The sequence below is a fragment of the Phoca vitulina genome, unplaced genomic scaffold, assembly GCF_004348235.1.
Source record: "Phoca vitulina isolate PV1807 unplaced genomic scaffold, GSC_HSeal_1.0 scaffold12, whole genome shotgun sequence".
In the NCBI taxonomy this organism is placed as follows: Eukaryota; Metazoa; Chordata; class Mammalia; order Carnivora; family Phocidae; genus Phoca; species Phoca vitulina.
This window is the reverse complement of record NW_022589715.1, coordinates 13,005,987-13,024,041: the sequence shown is the minus strand read 5'-3', so window position 1 is coordinate 13,024,041 and position 18,055 is coordinate 13,005,987. Positions and strand designations below refer to the sequence as shown.

Genomic DNA, 18,055 nt, shown 5'->3' with positions numbered 1-18,055 from the left:
CCTCGCCAACACCTGTTGTTTCCTCTGTTGCCAACCTTAGTGATTCTGACAAGTGTGAGATCGTATCTCATCATGGTTTTGATTTGTTGTTACTCATTTTAAAGTCAGTCTGCTAGCTGGTTTTAACATCTGCCACACTTAAATACCCCCGTGTTGGGGGTAGTAGTTTGTTACTTAAGTTAGTATCAGAAGCACTCTCTGAATTGGATCTTCATTGTTTAGACATGACTCAGTAAACTACCCAACACGGAGGATTGCACAGGATAGAGAATGATTTCCTTGGAATGTTCCAGAGTTGTCTTTTATCATTATTGCTGTGACCTTGACCAGTTTTCTGTTGGGTCTTTATTTAGATCTTGATTATAGTTGGCTGTTTTGAAGGAATTGTTTACTGATTGATTGATGAATGAAGTTTCAGTTGTTTGGATCATTTATTGACTTTGCTTTAGTCTTTTATACTATTTGGACCCCATTTTTCCAGTCCTCTAGAATTACTTCTTTGATTTTATTCCGTCCTCCCATAATTACTCTGACGTCCAGTCTCTCAGACCTGAGGGTGGCAGCCCTCCTGAAGAAAGGACAGAACCCTTTGGCATCTTTGCCGTGTTCTCCAGAGACTGTTGGGGGATGAGAGGAGCAAGGGCTTGCATCTCAGCCCCACAGTTTTTCTGTTATGGTGTCAGTCCGGGTATCCACCTGGAATGGGGTCAGGGAACATTTCGAGAAGGGAGTTTATATGGGGAAGCTCCCATAGCCTAGATGCCCGAGAGCATTCTGCCAGGGTAGGGTGAGAAATGGTCTGTGAGAGAGAGGACACAGCAGGCGAAGCCCCCAGCCTATTCCCTTTACTTTTCAGGTCTCAGTTTAGAGAGCCCTGCACACGCTGTGGGGCTGCTGAGTTTCCTTCCCTCAAGCCCTTCGGAGCAGCTAGTTGGTTGGGGTCTCAGGATGTACTCTGCTCCCAGCGGAGATTTGCGATGAACCTATGTGAATGAAAGTATTTTTCCACTAGAGTAAATGGTGTAGTGTTGCATAGTGATTATCCATGCCTTGTAGGTCTCATGAAGCTCTATGGGGTAGAAGTGGTTACCTGAGAAGTTTCAGAATAAATTGCTTGGTTTAAATAGCTTGGTAGCATAGACACCAACAGATAGATGGCAGTGTTACTCTGTACAAGCTTTACCTCTGACAGAATTGTTCCCATCCGGAGTCAGCAGTTAGGGATTGAAAATAATGAAAATGTGTTCATTTTCAAATATCTTACACCTTATCATAAACAGTAAAGAGCAGTCATTTTGAAAGGTTGGATGATTGATTGAGCTGGGACTCCTCAGGCAGAGTAGGGTGAAAAGGCTCTTTAGAGAGAGAGAGTCCGCATCTCTCCATCCCCCGTACCACCACCAGTTTTACCCATGGGGGCCAGGACTTCAGGACAGTGGCAGGGACAGTGACCTGCTCAGGATGTATGAGGGGCAGTCAGTAGCAGGTCTGGGACTAGGACGTTGGGTCTCCTGATTTCCAGGCTAGTTCTGCTGCTCTCCCTGCAGCCCCAGTGCTGTCACCCAGCAGTCCCTGTTGTGTCAGCTCGCGTGCTCTTCATAACTGTCCATGGTGTTATGTTCCAGGAATTTCTCTATTCTGGGAATCCTTTCCCTGGGACCTTTATGTTTTTATAATCTTGCTTCCGTTTAGGCTCAGGCTCTCTTCATTCAGAGACCGTTTTATCAGCTTGCAGTGGCCCGTAGCTGCCTGTGGATGAGTGTGGGGCTGATAGCTGGGTAGGTGTCGCTTCCTCCCTTGTTTGGCACAACTCTTTTCCTCCGTTTGGCACTGGCCAAGGAGCAGGCAGCCTGACAGAGCTCTGAGACCTGTTCGCCCTTCCCCCCCTTCTCCCATCACATGTCCTTCCTTCCTCCCGCAGGGTTGCCTGCTGTCCTGCAGTTTGTACGTTTGTAACGCCGCTGTATGTGTTTGTATTCCCGCAGAATATTCTTTCAGTTTTAACCTGTGTTTGAGCTTTATATAAATAGAATCAGACTTTTGGATCATCATCCATGCTATCATTTATAACTGTCCATTTCATTCGTTTTCTTTCTATTCTATTAATTGCTTTTTCTTCTTACATTTTAACTTTTTTTACTTTTTATTACAGAAAGAGTTTCCAAATGCACTCAGAACTTGAAAGTCTAATACAGTGACTCCCCATGTACTTACCCCCCAGTTATAGCAGCTATCAATTTTTTGCCATGATTTCATTATTCCCTCCCGTTCTGTTTTTCCTTTACCATTTTAAAGCAAATCTTGGGGCGCCTGGGTGGCTCAGTTGGTTAAGCGGCTGTCTTCGGCTCAAGTCATGATCCCGGGGTTCTGGGATCGAGTCCCGCATCGGGCTCCTTGCTCAGCGGGGAGCCTGCTTCTCCCCGGCCTGCCGTTCCCCCTGCTTGTGCTTGCTGTCTCTCTCTCTCTGTGTCAAGTAAATAAGTAAAATAAAAACAACAACAACAAAAAATAAAGCAAATCTCCTTTGATAACTCCTTTAAAGCCTATCCTTTGATTTTGCCTAAATACTTAAATGTTCAGCCCTCTCCTAGGGCTGATAGTTCAGCTAAATGGAAAGGAAATCGCTACAGTACAGGGCTCTTAGGGCTACCATCCCAGGTTGAAGTTATGGGGTGCCCTCTCCTGTGTCGAGCTGCTCCTCAAACTGCAAGGCTCTGGCAAGCTGGAGGGAAGTCCCTTGGCCTCCTCCAAACAAAACAGAGCTGTTTCAGGGGCTGGTGGGTTAGCAGACAGCCTCTGCCTGCCCCCTATGAGCCATGCTTCTCTCTACTGCCCATTCAAGGGTCTTCACATCAGGGCGGGCCGTCCACGGTGAGCACAGGGCTCGGTGAGCCTCAGCGTGACTGCCAAGAAGGCGAGTCTTTTTCTGGGGATAAGAGATGAAAGTTTCAGACTATGAGCACCAACCAGGACTTCATGCTGTGGCTCACTACCCCCACTCCCCACTTTTCTTTCTTTCTTTCTTTTTTTTTTTTTTTACAGTTGAAGGAACCAAGGAATGCGTTGGGCAGTGTTCTGTCTTGTTCTAAGTGTATAGCCATTTGAGGTCCCAGCTTTATGTGTATGTGAGGGGGCTTTCTGTTAGACTATCCATCTTGAGTGGGTCCTGGGCCTTTTGTTTTGCCCCAGAGTACTCTAGGCTGTGACAACCAAAGCTTGAGAACTGGTCGAGCACATGTCCTTTTGGCAAATTCCAGCTCTAGGAGCCACTTTACCATTCCCGAGTCCTGCTTTCTTGTTTTTTGGCTTAGGAGTATTTCTTCTTCTCTCGCCAGCACATTGTTTCATTAAAAAAATTTTTTTCAATAAATATTGTTCTCTTACTTTTACATGATTTATATAAGAGGCAGCTTTTAAATCTTGTGACCAGGTATCTCACAGGGAGTGGGAGAGACAGTGGCAGCCTTCGTCATCTCCGTAAATTTAAGGTGTTTTCTGTTGACAGGATTAATTACTCCAGAAGACAGGAAATACGGAACCACAAATCTTCACTTAGACGTATCTGATGCAGCTAATGTCATGGTGTACGTGGGAATTCCCAAAGGACAGTGTGACCAAGAAGAAGGTAGGGTGCTAAGTGTAGAAGTGAGGCTTACTCTCTGAGTTGGAGACTGGGGTCTGATATTTGCTTTCTCTTGCTCTAGAAGTCCTTAAAACCATCCAAGATGGAGATTCTGATGAACTCACAATAAAGCGATTTATTGAAGGAAAAGAGAAGCCAGGAGCCCTCTGGCACATATATGCTGCAAAGGACACAGAGAAAATACGAGAATTCCTTAAAAAGGTGTGCTTTCTATCCTATGGCTTGTGAAGAGAGGCGTGGAGAATAGCACTGTTAGAAATTACTCCATGTTGAGAACTGACTGGCTACTGGGCAATAATCATAACCTCAGAAGTTTAATCTTTGCGTATCAGATTGACTAGGCTGAAGCTGGTTGCTGAGGAACAAAGATTTCAAAATGATCAGGCTCACACCTCTGAAAAGAGGAGGCCTTGTGTTATGTCTGTGTTTTACATTATAGTGCATTTGGAGATTTTTGTGCTCTCCCTTCAGGTCCGAACCATTCCTCTGATTGTTTAGCATCTATTTGTTTTTATTGCCTTAAAAATCTAAGTACCTCAGAAGTTCATGTGTAATTCCTTGGCCCTTGATACCTGTGTTCTGAGTGAGTTACTTAGGGCCCTGTGGGTTTTGTCCACCCTCATTTAGTAGGTCAGGAAAGCCTCAGGTATTACTTGTGGCCCTTAGCTTGCAAAGGGCCATTGGAAAGGGATACAGGGGCTTTTTTTTTTTTTTTTTTTTTTTTTTGAAGATTTTATTTATTTATTTGACAGAGAGAGACACAGCGAGAGAGGGAACACAAGCAGGGGGAGTGGGAGAGGGAGAAGCAGGCTTCCCCCTGAGCAAGGTGCCTGATGCGGGGCTCGATCCCAGGACCCTGGGATCATGACCTGAGCCGGAGGCAGACACTGAACGACTGAGCCACCCAGGCGCCCCAGGATACAGGGGCTTTTAAGATTCCAAGTTTCCAGTGGTTGTCAGGTTGTTCAGCAAGGGCTGTGTGTGGAAGTTCTAGGCAACTGGAAAGATGGGTGCATCCAGTATCTGTGGCTGATACTCTTCAGTTCATAAGGATTAGATGTGAACACCCCTAGCCTGTTTCCTGGTGCCAAGTAGGTCCTTAACCAGCATTGGTTTGAATCAAGCTGTTTCTGACTTAGGATCATTTGACTCTTCCAAAACCTCCTGGTCTCCATATTGCTGCCAAATACTGTTGTCTAGAATAAACCGATTTAATTTATAGCTGTCTTTGGGACTGCTCTGTAACTCGGATTGTTAAATGAATATAGATTTTTAATAACGGCAGTACAACAGTCTGTTTCTAAGGAACTCGAGTCTACTTACATTCAAAAGTCTAGACCAAAATATTGTCCAAACATAGTATCTAGAAAAATATGCAGACTGCCAGTCAGAGATTATTGGAAATGACAGAAGGAAAACCACATTTTCTTTCAGTTTTCTCTTGGTTCTTTCAGTTAATGTCTTTGAGTATCACCTGTCTCTTTCTGCCAGCGGGGTACCTGTTAAGGAAGGCCTGACATCTACTGACTGTCCACACTATTCGGGGGCCTGGGGGTGGGGTGGCGGAATGCCCTCATTGTGCCTCACTGTGTTGCTCAGTTTCATAATATTTCAAATGTGTTCTAGGTATCAGAAGAGCAAGGTCAAGAAAACCCAGCAGACCATGATCCCATTCATGATCAGAGCTGGTATTTAGACCGATCACTAAGAAAGCGTCTTCATCAAGAGTATGGAGTTCAAGGCTGGGCTATTGTACAGTTTCTTGGGGATGTGGTATTTATTCCAGCAGGAGCTCCACATCAGGCAAGAAACATTACTTTATTCTTTATTCTCTTTACACTGAGAACTTTTGCATATGTGTTACTGATATAACCTGTGTTTTCCAGGTTCATAACTTATATAGCTGTATTAAAGTGGCTGAAGATTTTGTTTCTCCAGAGCATGTTAAACACTGTTTCTGGCTTACTCAGGAATTCCGTTATCTGTCACAGACTCATACCAATCATGAAGATAAATTACAGGTAAAAATAGCACTGATTCTTGGCATTCTCTCTCTCTGGCTTCATGGCCCATTACTGACCTAAAGAGAGTCAGTGAACTTGGCCATGTCACAGTTGGTACAGTGAGTTGATAAACTGGCTTCATGTGTAGTTTCACTGTCTACTTAGGCCAAGGAGGAATGAACATAGAGGAAGTCTCACCTTGGTTTGTTATTGTTTATACTCTAAAGGACTATGCCCCAAGAGAAAGACTTTAGTACTGAAAATGAATAGATCTTTGAGGGGCCTGGGTGGTGCAGTCGGTCGAGTGTCCGACTCTTGGTTTCAGTTCAGGTCATGATCTCAGGGTTGTGAGATTGAGCCCGATCTACACTGAGTGCAGAGTCGGCTTGGGAATCCCTCTCTCCCTCTCCCTCTATCTATCCCGCTTATGCTTGAGTGCACATGCTCTCTCTCTCTCAGATCTTTAAAAAAGAAAGAAGGAAAGAGAATAAATAGATCTGACTTCTGATCCTGGCTCAACTGCCAGACATTGGTCTTGAACAAAGACTTGTAGTGCTGTGTTCTCATCCTTGAGTAGAGCAGCACAGAATCTCTGGGATCCAAAGAAGATCTCGGAGAGTGGGTTTAAAGATGCTTTCAGTAGTGAATTACGTAACATAGTTTCATGTTTGGAAAACTAAGGGAACATAAAAGTTTTGAAAAATTGTACCTTGGGGCTTGCCTCTCCCTGTACTCACCAGGCTCAGGTTTATGGGACATCAAAACCTGTGGAAGGGGGAAAAGGAGGCATGGGTTTAAAATGTGTATGACATACTGGCCTAAAGGAGTCTAGGTGCCTTTTAAGTACCGACATTTTGAATACCAAGTTTTAACTTTAGAGAGAATGGTAGTAAAACTGACAGGGGAAATGTTTGGTCTTAGTGACAGATTTTAGATATAGTGGTAAACTGACCATAATTTCTCCCGTTCTTTTAGGTGAAGAATGTTATCTACCATGCAGTGAAAGATGCAGTTGCTATGCTGAAAGCCAGTGAATCCAGTTTTGGCAAACCCTAGGGGTCCCAGAGACGCCTTAACCCCTGTACATTGGAAGTGAATTCCTGGCAGCTGATCAAACTCTTCAGGCAGGATTCCTGTGGACTTTGAGATTCATGTTACCTCAGCTTCTTTTTTAAACTGTACCCAACTGGTAAGGGTACTCTGTCTAATGTATATTTCTAGTGTTTACACACACTAAATGTGTATATGTAGGAACTATTTACAGAACATGCATCCTTAAACTGTGACTTTTCACCTAGTGCAGAACTTCTACCATATTCTGTAAAAACAAAACCTCTTGTCCGCTCTGGAATAATACCTGCAGTTACTCCCCAGCTGTGGGGTTGGACAGCTTAGTCAGAATGGGTTTATAACTATTAGGAATCACTGCGCAGTTTATTTGGTTGTATTTTGTTTTGTGTGTGTCTGAGTACCCTCTCCCTCAGCCTGTAGGGCTCAGGTGAGCGACGGAGGAAGTGACAGCTAATGATGCAGTTCCTGCTGTGTTGCATTAGGACTGGCATTATATAGCAGAAATCAACTACTGTACAATTCTTGGGTTTAACCATCTTTATTTAGTTCAATGGAGTTTTAATTTAAATGAAGCTTTGCTAATTTTAAGTGTTAAGCATTTTGCATTAAAGTATTCATATAATATTTTGACTCCACTTATTGGCATTGTTATCCTCTGGTTGTAGGTTCAACAGACTTTTCTCAAATGTTACAAGTGTAAGGTTGCTGCAGGAGCTCATCTTAAAAGCAAAGAAATTAGATGCTATAGTGATTTGTGGTTATTATAATGCTAACATGGAAATAAGTTTCTTCCCAGCCAAGTGGAAACCTTGTCACACCTCTACAAAGAAACATCACCAATTAGCTAAATTCAGAGTGGAAGTTAACAACAACAACAACAAAAAACAAATAGTGACTGGTTAAATGGTTCTTCTAAAAAGGTATTTCAGAGAGATCGAAATACATTGTTTTCTGGCCTTTCCTAAAGTAAGTTTACAAAGGAAAAGGAAATTACTAGAAGTTTTAGAATAGTAGTATCTAAAATAGTCCTTTCTGATGGAAGAAATTCATCAAGAAGCCACCTTTCTGTATCTCCCTGATTCTCTTAGACAGCTATCGTTATACTAAATAAAAGGAATGAAGTTGAAATCAAGTAGTAGAGACAAGGCCTAGAGTTTTTTCCTATGTGCTCAGGTAGGAGGTCAAAGATCCCTGCCTAATGCCAGCCCCCTCTTCAAGCCAAAACCTGTAAAACATAAATTTCCTGGAAAAAATAAGTAGACATATCTGCCCACATCAGTGGGAAACATCTTCCCTGGGAATTTATCAGAAGCTCCTTTATACAGGTTTGGCTCTCAAATTGGCACTGCTACTTAGAAATCTCCCTCAGCTGAAATAGGAAAACTTGGATCCTCTGTAGAGGAAATCAGCTTCAAGCCAGGCCTCAAGGGAGTGACAGTTCCAAGACTGTTATTCACAATCAAATAGATTGTAAAAACAAATATGAAAACTGAAAGCCACCATGAACAAGATCAGCAAGGACCTTCAGATTGCCATATTAAACCTGCAGAGGTTTATAGACTGAAATGATCCTGTATTATTTTATATTCTGAAATGTTTTCTCTGTTAAAAGAAATGAGAGTATAGGAATATGAAGAATGTGATTTCTAGAAATGACAAGATACGGAAGAAATGAGACATGATGTTTAAAATTAGAAACTTAGCAGATGAGTTAAACAACAAAAAAAGTTCTTCTATGAACTGGGAGATTGGTAAAAATACAGAATACAGCATTGAACAACAGGATTCTATAAAGAGGTGTTAACTGATAAGCAGAATGCCAAAAAATACAGATTTGGTAATCAGGGGCTGAAAGCCTAGAGGGATGGGGGGTGGGGGATGCTGTCCAGAGACAAGAGTTTCCCGGTACTCATGAAGTCATCAGATTGGAGAAGCCCATCTAAATCAAGCAAAGTAAATAAAAAATCCACATATAATAATAAATTAAAAGAAAGGCAGCCAGAGTGGAGAAAACATGATCCTCAAAGAAGTGACAGACTAACAGGTGACTTCTCCACGTCAACAGTGCAGGTCAGAAGAAAGTAAACGCTTTTCTCACTGTGCTGAAGACCAGAGCCTGAAACAGCAACACAGACACAGCCAAATTCTTTCCCTGTTCTTTATGGAAACTTTCAGACAAAAACCAGAGTTTATTTTCAGGCCCTTACTGAAGGAAATTTTAAGGATATCCTTAGGAAAGAAAACCCACAGCATGCAAGAAAAAATGGAGGACAAGGGAAATTACAAACTCCTGGATACATTTAAGCAATAATGGCATTAAACAATATTTTTAGAAGTCAGGATAATTTTTCTTAAAAAGTTAAACAGAATTATGATCCAGCAACTCCACACCTAGGTTTACTCAAAAGGATTGAAAGCAAGGATTCAGATACCTGTACATGCATGTTCATAGCAGCGTTATTCACAAGACCCAGCCCAAGAGTGCATCACAGATGAAGGGATAAACAAGATGTGGCATATACATACAATGGAGCATTTTTTGGTCTTAAAAACAAAGGAAATTCTGGCATGTGCTACAACATGGATGAATAAGACCCAAAAGGATAAATACATGATTCCACTTATATGAGAAATAATCATAATCTTAGACAAATTTCATAGAGACAAAGTAGAATGGTGTTGCCAGGGCTGGGAGGAAGGGGTAATGGGAATTCCTGTTTAATGGGTACAGAGTGTATCTGTCTGGGATGAAGTTCTGGAGATGGATGGTGGTGATGGTTGCACAACATTGTAAATGTACTTAATACCACTGAATTGTACACTTAAAAATGGTTAAAATGCTCAATTTTTTATTATGTATATTTTACCAAAATAAAAATCAACTCCCAAGTAGGGAAAACCTTTGGAGTTGAATGAGAAAATGACATTTTTGTTTTTTAAAAACTGATTAGAAAGTCAGGAAAGAAGGAACAAATGGGACTTTTCTGAATATTCCAAATACAAGATAAAGATGGTCCGGCTGTAATAAAAGACTCGACTGTTTGCTGCTTATGAAAGATACGGTTTGACTGTAGGTTAAAAGTACAGGACAAATTATACCATGTAAACACTAGTCATATGAAAGTAAGTATGGCTATATTGATTCCAATTTTAAGATTTTAAGATGAAGAGTATTACCAGAGAGGAAGTGTTTTTTGTTTGGTTTTTAGAAAAAAAAATTTTTTTCTTTTAGAAATTTTTTAAATTTGCTTATAGTTGACCCAATGTTACATCAGTTTCGGGTGTACAACATGATGATCGGACAACTCTCTACATTGTATGTGCTCACCACCAGTGTAGCTGTGTCCGTCACCATGCAGCGCTATTACAGCATCAGTGACTACATTCCCTGTGTTACCCCTTTTATTCCTGTGACTTAATCATTCTACAGCTTGGAAGCCTGTATCTCCCCCTCCCCTGCACCCATTTTGCCCATCCCCCACCTCCCTCTCCTCTGAGGATCATCAGTTTATTCTCTGTATTTATAGGTCTGGTTCTTTTTGTTTTATTCATTTGTTTTTTAGATTCCACATATGCGTGAAGTCGTAAGGTATTTGTCTTGAGAGAAAAAGTTTTAGCAATCATAAAAGGGTCAACTCAGTGGGAAGATACTGGGTACACACCTAATAGCAGAGCTTCAAAATAAAATGAAGCAAAATTTGACAGAATTAAAGGGGAAAAGAGTTGGTGATTCTCCCTCTTTCTGTAGTTGCTATAATCAGACATAAAACCAGTGTAAGTACAAAATAATTGAACCTATCAACCAAATCAACATTTATTAGAACACTAAAGCCAGTGCTATAAATAACACATTTCTTTCAAGTGCATGTTGATTCTTCACCCAGGAAGACCATACACTGTAAATAGATTTCAAAGGACTATGTAAATTGAAATTGTATAGAGTATGTTCTTAATGTGATGATAATGGAATTTAACTAAAAATCAGTAAAAAGATTTACTTTTTTAATCAGCAAAATTCCCAAATGCTGAGAAAATAGGCAGCTTACTTCTAAGTAACCCATTGATCAAAGAAGAAATCAGAATAGAGATTAAATATTTGGAACTGAATAATAAAAATACAACACTTAAAAAATAGTGGGATTCAGTCACAGCAGTGCTTAGGAATGTATAGTTTTCAGTGTATATATTAGAAAAAGAAGCCTTAAATTACACATAAGTAATATAGAATATTTTGGAGATTTTTGCATCTTTGTTAATGGAAGCGTATCGGTCTAACATTTTGAAATGTCCTTGTAATGTCAGGTTATGATATCAAAGTTGTGATCATCTAAAACAAGTTGGGAAATGTTTTTAGCTACTCTCTGAAAAAAATATAGTTGGCCCTTGAACAGCAACAGCCTTTGAACTGCACATGCCCACTTACACATGGGTTTATTTCAATAATTATATTGGAAAATTTTTTGGAGATTTGCAACACTTTTAAAAACTCAGATAAACCCTGTAGACTAGAAATATAAAAAAAATTAAAAAGGTCTGTCATAAATGCATAAAATATATGTAGGTACTAGTCTATTTTTTCATTTATTACCATAAAATATACACAAATCTATTATGAAAAGTTAAAACTGAGGCACATAGACACAGACTGTACGTGCTGCCATTCCCAGTCAAGAAAAGTAAACATAAAGATGCAGTATGAAACTAACTGCACAAAATTAGTTGTAGGTATTGTACTACTTTAATAATTTTGTAACTGCCTCCTCTTGCTGTTGAGGTGAGCTCACCTAAAACACCACGTGACACTGGTCTTCTCTGCATGAGCAGTTCATGTCTTCAGTAAATTGTATATTGTATTACAAAGTGCTCTCAGAGTTGCCACGTATTTTTGTGTTTAGCGCAATACCATAAACAGTAACACCAGGGGACCCATATGAAGTGCCACTAATGATGTTGGAGGTGCTCCCAAGAAGCAAAGTCATGACATTACAAGGAAAAGTTGAATTGCTTGCTATGTACTGTAGACTGAGATCTGCTGCAGATGCCCACCATTTCAAGATAAACGACTCAAGCTTAGGGACTGTTGTTTTTTTTTGTTTGTTTTTTGTTTTTTTGTTTTTTTTTTTTAATTTTTTTATTATGTTAATCCCCATACATTACATCATTAGTTTTAGATATAGTGTTCCATGATTCATTGTTTGTGCATAACACCCAGTGCTCCATGCAGAACGTGCCCTCCTCAATACCCATCACCAGGCTAACCCATCCTCCCACCCCTCTCCCCTCTAGAACCCTCAGTTTGTTTCTCAGAGTCCATCGTCTCTCATGGTTCTTCTGGGACTGTTGTTAAAAGAGAAAGAAAAGGAAATTCATGAAGTCATGGTTGTGCTACACCAGCTTGTGCAAAACATTTTTTGTGAAATACCTTTTTAGCTTACTGAAAATAAGCATTTATGTGGGTGCAGGATTGCTATAAGAAAGGCATACCTATAGACTAATATCATTTGACGACAAAAGGAAGCAAAAGGAAGGCAAAGGATTTAAAGCTGGAGACTTTAGTGCCAGCAAAGGATGGTTTTAGTTTTAGAAAGGTTTGGCCTTAAGAATTCTAGAGGGGAGGGGGGTGGGGGATGGGTTAGCCTAGTGATGGGTATTAAGGAGGGCACGTTCTGCATGGAGCACTGGGTGTTACACGCAAACAATGAATCATGGAACACTACATCAAAACTAATGATGTGATTAACACAACATAATAAAATTAAAAAAATATATATCAAGATAAAAGCAGTTTCTACTGACCAAGAGGCAGTAGAGGAGTTCCCAGGAGTCATTGAGAAGATCATTGAGAGAGGATATCTGCCTGAGCAGGTTTTTCGTGTAGACCAATGGCACTATTCTGGGGGGAAAAGTCACAAAGGACATTTATTAGGAAGAGAAGGACCAGGATTTACGGCAGGAAGGGATAGATAGGCTAACTCTACTGTTACGTGCAAATGTGGTTGGATTTCTGATCAGGACTGCCCTTACCTTTAAAGCTCCTAACATCCAAGCATTGAAGGGAAAAGATAAATACCAACTGCCAGTCTTTTGGTTGTACAAGAAGGTCTGGACAAATGAGAACCCTTTTTCTGGATTGGTTAATTCATACTTTGCCCCTGAAGTCAGGAAGTACCTTGCCATCAAGGGACTGGGTTTTCAAGTTCTTTTGATACTGGGCAATGCCCCTGGCCTCTCAGAACTCTGCAAGTTTAACACTGAAGGCACTGAAGTGTCTACTTGCCCCCAAACCCAACGTCTCTAATTCAGCCTGTAGATCAGGGAGGTATAGACATTTATGGCTCATTACACATGGCACTCTATGGAAAGGATTGTCAATGCTATGGAAGAGAACCCTGATCGAACATCATAAAGTCTGGAAGGATTACACCATTGAAGATACCATCGTTGTTACCGAAAAAGCTGTGAAAGCCATCAAGCCTGAAATAATGACTTCTTGCTGGAGTAAACTGTTCAGATGTTGTACATGACTTAATGGGATTTATGCCAGCCAATCAAGGAAATTATAAAAGAGATTGTGAATATGGCAAACATGGTAGGGGTTGAAGGGTGTCAAGATAAGGGTGTTGGAGAAATTCAAGAGCTAACAGATCCTGCATCAGAGAAATTATTGAAGACTTGATAGGAATTAACAGTGCCAGACATTGAGGAAAAAGATGCAGACAAAGCAATGCCAGAAAACAAATTGACATTAAGACAATTTGCCGGAAGGGTTCTGATTATTCAAGACTAATTTTGCCGCCTTCTGTGACATGGACCCTTTGATGATACAGGCACTGGAACTAAAGCAAATGGGGGAAGAAGGATTGGTACCAAAGAGAAACATTTAGAGAAATGAAATAACAAGTTAGACATTGTGATGTATACCCATAAAGTCACTCTGAGTGTGCCTGCCTCCCCTGCCTCCCCTTCCCCCTCGTCCCCCTCTGCTTCCCCTGAGACAGCAACAGCACCTCCTCTTCCTCCTCCTCAGACGACTCAGCATGAAGATGAAGATGAAGACATTTATGATGATCCACTTCACTTCGTCAGTAGTAAGTAAGCATGCCACACAGTTAATAAGCTTATCTGTTGTGTCTGTGTCTGTATTCGAGAATATAATAACCTCATGCCAAGAATGGTATTAGGCGTTCTTGAGTCATCATCATCAAGTACGCATTGCGTAGAATGTCACGTGTAAGACTTGTATGGAAGTGGACAGCCTCTCCTTACATAGGCATAAGGTGAGTAATATTTAATATGAAATTAATGTGTTAGTTTTTTTACTGTTCTATAACTGCTTTCAAAGACTTACATTACTGTATAGTATGCCTGTAATTTGAGAAACTGTGTATCAGCCCATCATCACAGGTAAATGGTTTTAATGTAACATTCCCAATACTATGAATATGACTATAATACTCTATGTCATGAAAATTTTATAGTGATTCCTTCATTAGTGCGTAAGCTAGGGTATTGTGAAGCATTTGTATCAATTACACTAGGCGACCATAAAGCAATCATATTGCTGCTTCATTATCAATGCATGAATTGTTATACTTGTAAATATATATGAATTTTTCACAGCGTTTCATTTTTTATATCTAAAGTTAGTAATATGTATAACATTTACAGTGTTGTGTATCATATGAAAGAATATTGATGTAAGTACTGACAAATGATCCCATCTTGTAAACAGATGACAAGTTTACAGTATCCATAAATACTGTATGGTACTGTATGTGTATTTTTTCTTAATGATGTTCTTGACATTTTCTTTTCTCTTACTTTATTCTAAGAATGTAGTATATAATACAAATAACATACAAAATCTGTATTAATCAACTGTTTACATTATAAGGCTTCTAGTCAACAGTAAGGTATTAGTTTTTGGAGAGTTGAAAGTTATATGCAGATTTTTGACTGTACTAGTAATATTTCTTTCTTGAATATTTAGTAGAAGCACTTCATTAGTGAAAATATGGGGTAGGAAGACTTTTTAACTATGGATTAAATTTAACAGATTTAGGACTATTCAGGTTTCATATTTTATAGTGTTTTATTTTAGCTACTGGCTTGTCATATATGGCTTTTATTGTGTTGAGGTATATTCTCCGTATACACACTTGCTTGAGAGTTTTTAATCATACATAGATGTTGAATTTTATCACATGCCTTTTCTGCATCTATTGACATAATCATCTGATTTTTAAGCTTCATTTTGTTAATGTGGTGTATCACGTCAATTTGCAGAGGTTGAATCACCCTTGTACCCTTAGGATAAATCCCATTTGATCATGGTGTATGATCCTTTTAATGTACTGTTGAATTCGGTTTGCTAATATTTTTAAGATTTTATTTGTTTATTTGAGAGAGCTCAGGCACAAGCAGAGGGAATGGCAGAGGGAGAGGGAGAAGCAGGCTCCCACTGAGCAGGGAGCCTGACGCTGGGCTCGATCCCAGGACCCTGCGATCATGACCTGAGCTGAAGGCAGACGCTTAACCAACTGAGCCACCCAGGTGCCCTGGTTTGCTAATATTTTATTGAGATTTTTGCATCTATGATCATCAGGAATATTGGCCTGTAATTTTCTGTGGTGTCTTGTCTGTTTTTGATATCAATGTAATGATGGCCTTGTAAAATAAGTTTGGAAGTGTTCCCTCCTCTTCTATTTTTTTGGAAGAGTTTGGAAAGGATAATGTTTCCAAAGGATAATCCTTTGGAAAGGATTATTAATTCTTCTTTGAATATTTGGTAGAATTCACCAGGGAACCCATCTGGTCCTGGACTTGGTGGTGTTGGGTGGTTTTTGATTATTAATTCAATGTCCTTACTAGTATTCAGTCTGTTTTGATTTCGTGATGTCTATTTCTCCATGATTCAGTCTTGGTAGGTTGTATGTTTCTAGGAATTTATCCATTCTAGGTTGTAAAATTTGTTGGTGAATAGTTGTTCATGGTAGTCTCTTATGATCCTTTGCATTTCTGTGGTATCAGTTGTAACATTTTCTCTTTTATTTTGGATTTTTATTTATTTGAGTCTTCTCTTTTTACTTGGTGAGTTTAGCTAAAGAAAGGTTTATCAATTTTGTTTGTCTTTTGAAAGAACCAGCTCGTAGTTTCATTGATTTTGCTCTATTGTCTTTTTAGTCTTTATTTCATTGATTTCCACTCATCTTTATTATTTCCTTCCTTCTACTAACTTTGGGCTTTATTTGTTGTTCTTTTTCTAGTTCCTTAAGGTATAAAGGTAATGTTAGGTTGTTTGAGATTTTTCTTGTTTCTTGATGTAGGCATTTATTGCCATGAAATTCCCTCTTAGAACTGCTTTTGCTGCATCCCATAAGTTCTGGTAGGATTTATTTCCATTTTCATTTGTCTCAGTTATTTTTTGATTTATCTTTTGATTTCTTCTTTGACACATTGTTCATAGCACGTTGTTTAATCTCCACATTTGTGAATTTTCTAGTTTTTTTCTTGCAGTCGATTTCTAGTTTCATACCATTGTCACTGGAAAAGAAGCTTATGATTTCAATCATCTTAAATTTATTAAGCCTTGTGACCTGACATATCTATTCTGGACAAGTTCCATGTACACTGAGATGAATGTGTATTCTTCTGCTTTTGGGTGGAAAGTTTCTGGTATATATCTGTTAAGTCCATCTGGTCTAATGTGTTGTTGAACACTGATGTGTTCCTTATTGATTTTTTTGTCTGGATGATATATCTATTGGTGTAAGTTGGGTATTAAGGTCCCCTTCTACTATTGTATTGCTGCCTATTTCTCCCTTGAGATCTGTTAATATTTGCTTTATATATCTAGGTGCTCCTGTGTTGAGTGCATAAATATTTACGAATGTATATCCTCTTGTTGGATTGACCCCTTTATCAATATGTAATGCCCTTTTTGTCTCTTATTACAGTATTTTTATTGTGTAATATATTATATAATTATTAATATAATATATATTAATTATATCTATGTGTGTATTACATATAGATATATTTAAAGGGTAATATGACCATGTGCGGTTTATCCCATGGGTGCAAGACTAGTTTAATGTTTGAAAATCAGTGCATTAGCAGAAGAAAGCGGAAAAACTATTGTCAGTAGATCAGAAAAAGCTTTTGATAAAATTCAGCCTTTTTTGATAAAAATTCTCAGTAAACTAGATATGATAAAGGGCATTTATTAAAGACTACAGCTAAAATGATACATAATGATAAAATATTTTGCACTTTCTCCCAAGGGCAGGAATAAATCAGTTATATTCTCATTCTAACCGTATGCACTCAGTATGGTACTAGAGATCCTAATCAGTTCAATGAGGGAAGAAAAATATTTGAAAGTAAGGAAGTAAAATTGTCTTTATTCACAGATGGCATGACTGTGTACACAAAAAATCCAAAAGAAACTATAAACTACAATAAATTAATTTAGAAGTCATAATAACAATATATAAAAATCAGTTGTATTTCTAAATATTAACAATAAACCAGTTTAAGATGAAATTTTTCTTTTTTTTAAGATTTTATTTATTCATTTGAGACACAGAGAGAGAGAGAGAGCATGAGCAGTGGGAGAGGCAGAAGCAGGCTTCCCGCTGAGCCAGGAGCCCGATGTGGGGCTCGATCCCAGGACCCCAGGATCATGACCTGACCCGAAGGCAGACGCCCAACCATCTGAGCTACCCAGGCACCCCTGAGATGAAATTTTTAAATGACATTTACAATAGCAGCAAAATAAAAGTAAAATTCCTCAGAAGAAATATAATGAAAGACATGCCAGATTTTTACATTGAAGACTATAAGTATGACTAAAATTAGAGACTTACGTAGAAGGAAAAGTATACCATGCTCCTGGGTTAGAAGACTCAGTGTTGTTCAGATGTCAGTTTCCCCCAACATTGTTAGAAGACAACACTTTCTGGTTCTCTCGTGTTTCTGCATACACTGTGAGTGAGGCACTGACTGCCTTTGGGACTATCTTCTCAAAGCTGTTTGATAGTGAAAAGCCTTATGAGAGAGACTGCATGCCTCTGAAAGAAAACTGCCCATTATAAAAGATTTGGATTCCCTAAGCTCAGTATCCCTCTCCTATTAAACAAAACAAAAACAAAAAAACCTCTGTATATGGAGGTATCATCTGGCCCTCTTGACATCACTGTGGGAATTGGGACTTGCACTGCCCACCCCCCCCCCAAAAAGTGAATATTGAGTCTCAAATCCTTTACTAGCATCCATGAAAATGTGACAGGCTTACTGGTTAGTGTGTACATAGGGTAAGATACTTGTAGAATGCAGC

At 39.3% G+C, this 18,055-nt stretch overlaps 1 protein-coding gene across 1 annotated transcript in view; it reads left to right on the top strand.

Annotated features, from left to right (window-relative positions):
* The window catches only part of KDM3A (lysine demethylase 3A), a 53,706-nt gene extending 46,365 nt beyond the window's left edge, over positions 1-7,341 (top strand). Inside the window, exons 22-26 of the mRNA XM_032410515.1 lie at positions 3,506-3,625; positions 3,705-3,844; positions 5,270-5,446; positions 5,530-5,664; positions 6,622-7,341. Coding sequence (XP_032266406.1) covers positions 3,506-3,625; positions 3,705-3,844; positions 5,270-5,446; positions 5,530-5,664; positions 6,622-6,702 — 653 coding nt within the window. The 3' untranslated portion in view covers positions 6,703-7,341. The remainder of the gene's footprint in view (positions 1-3,505; positions 3,626-3,704; positions 3,845-5,269; positions 5,447-5,529; positions 5,665-6,621) is intronic.
* The last annotated feature ends 10,714 nt before the right edge of the window (positions 7,342-18,055 follow it).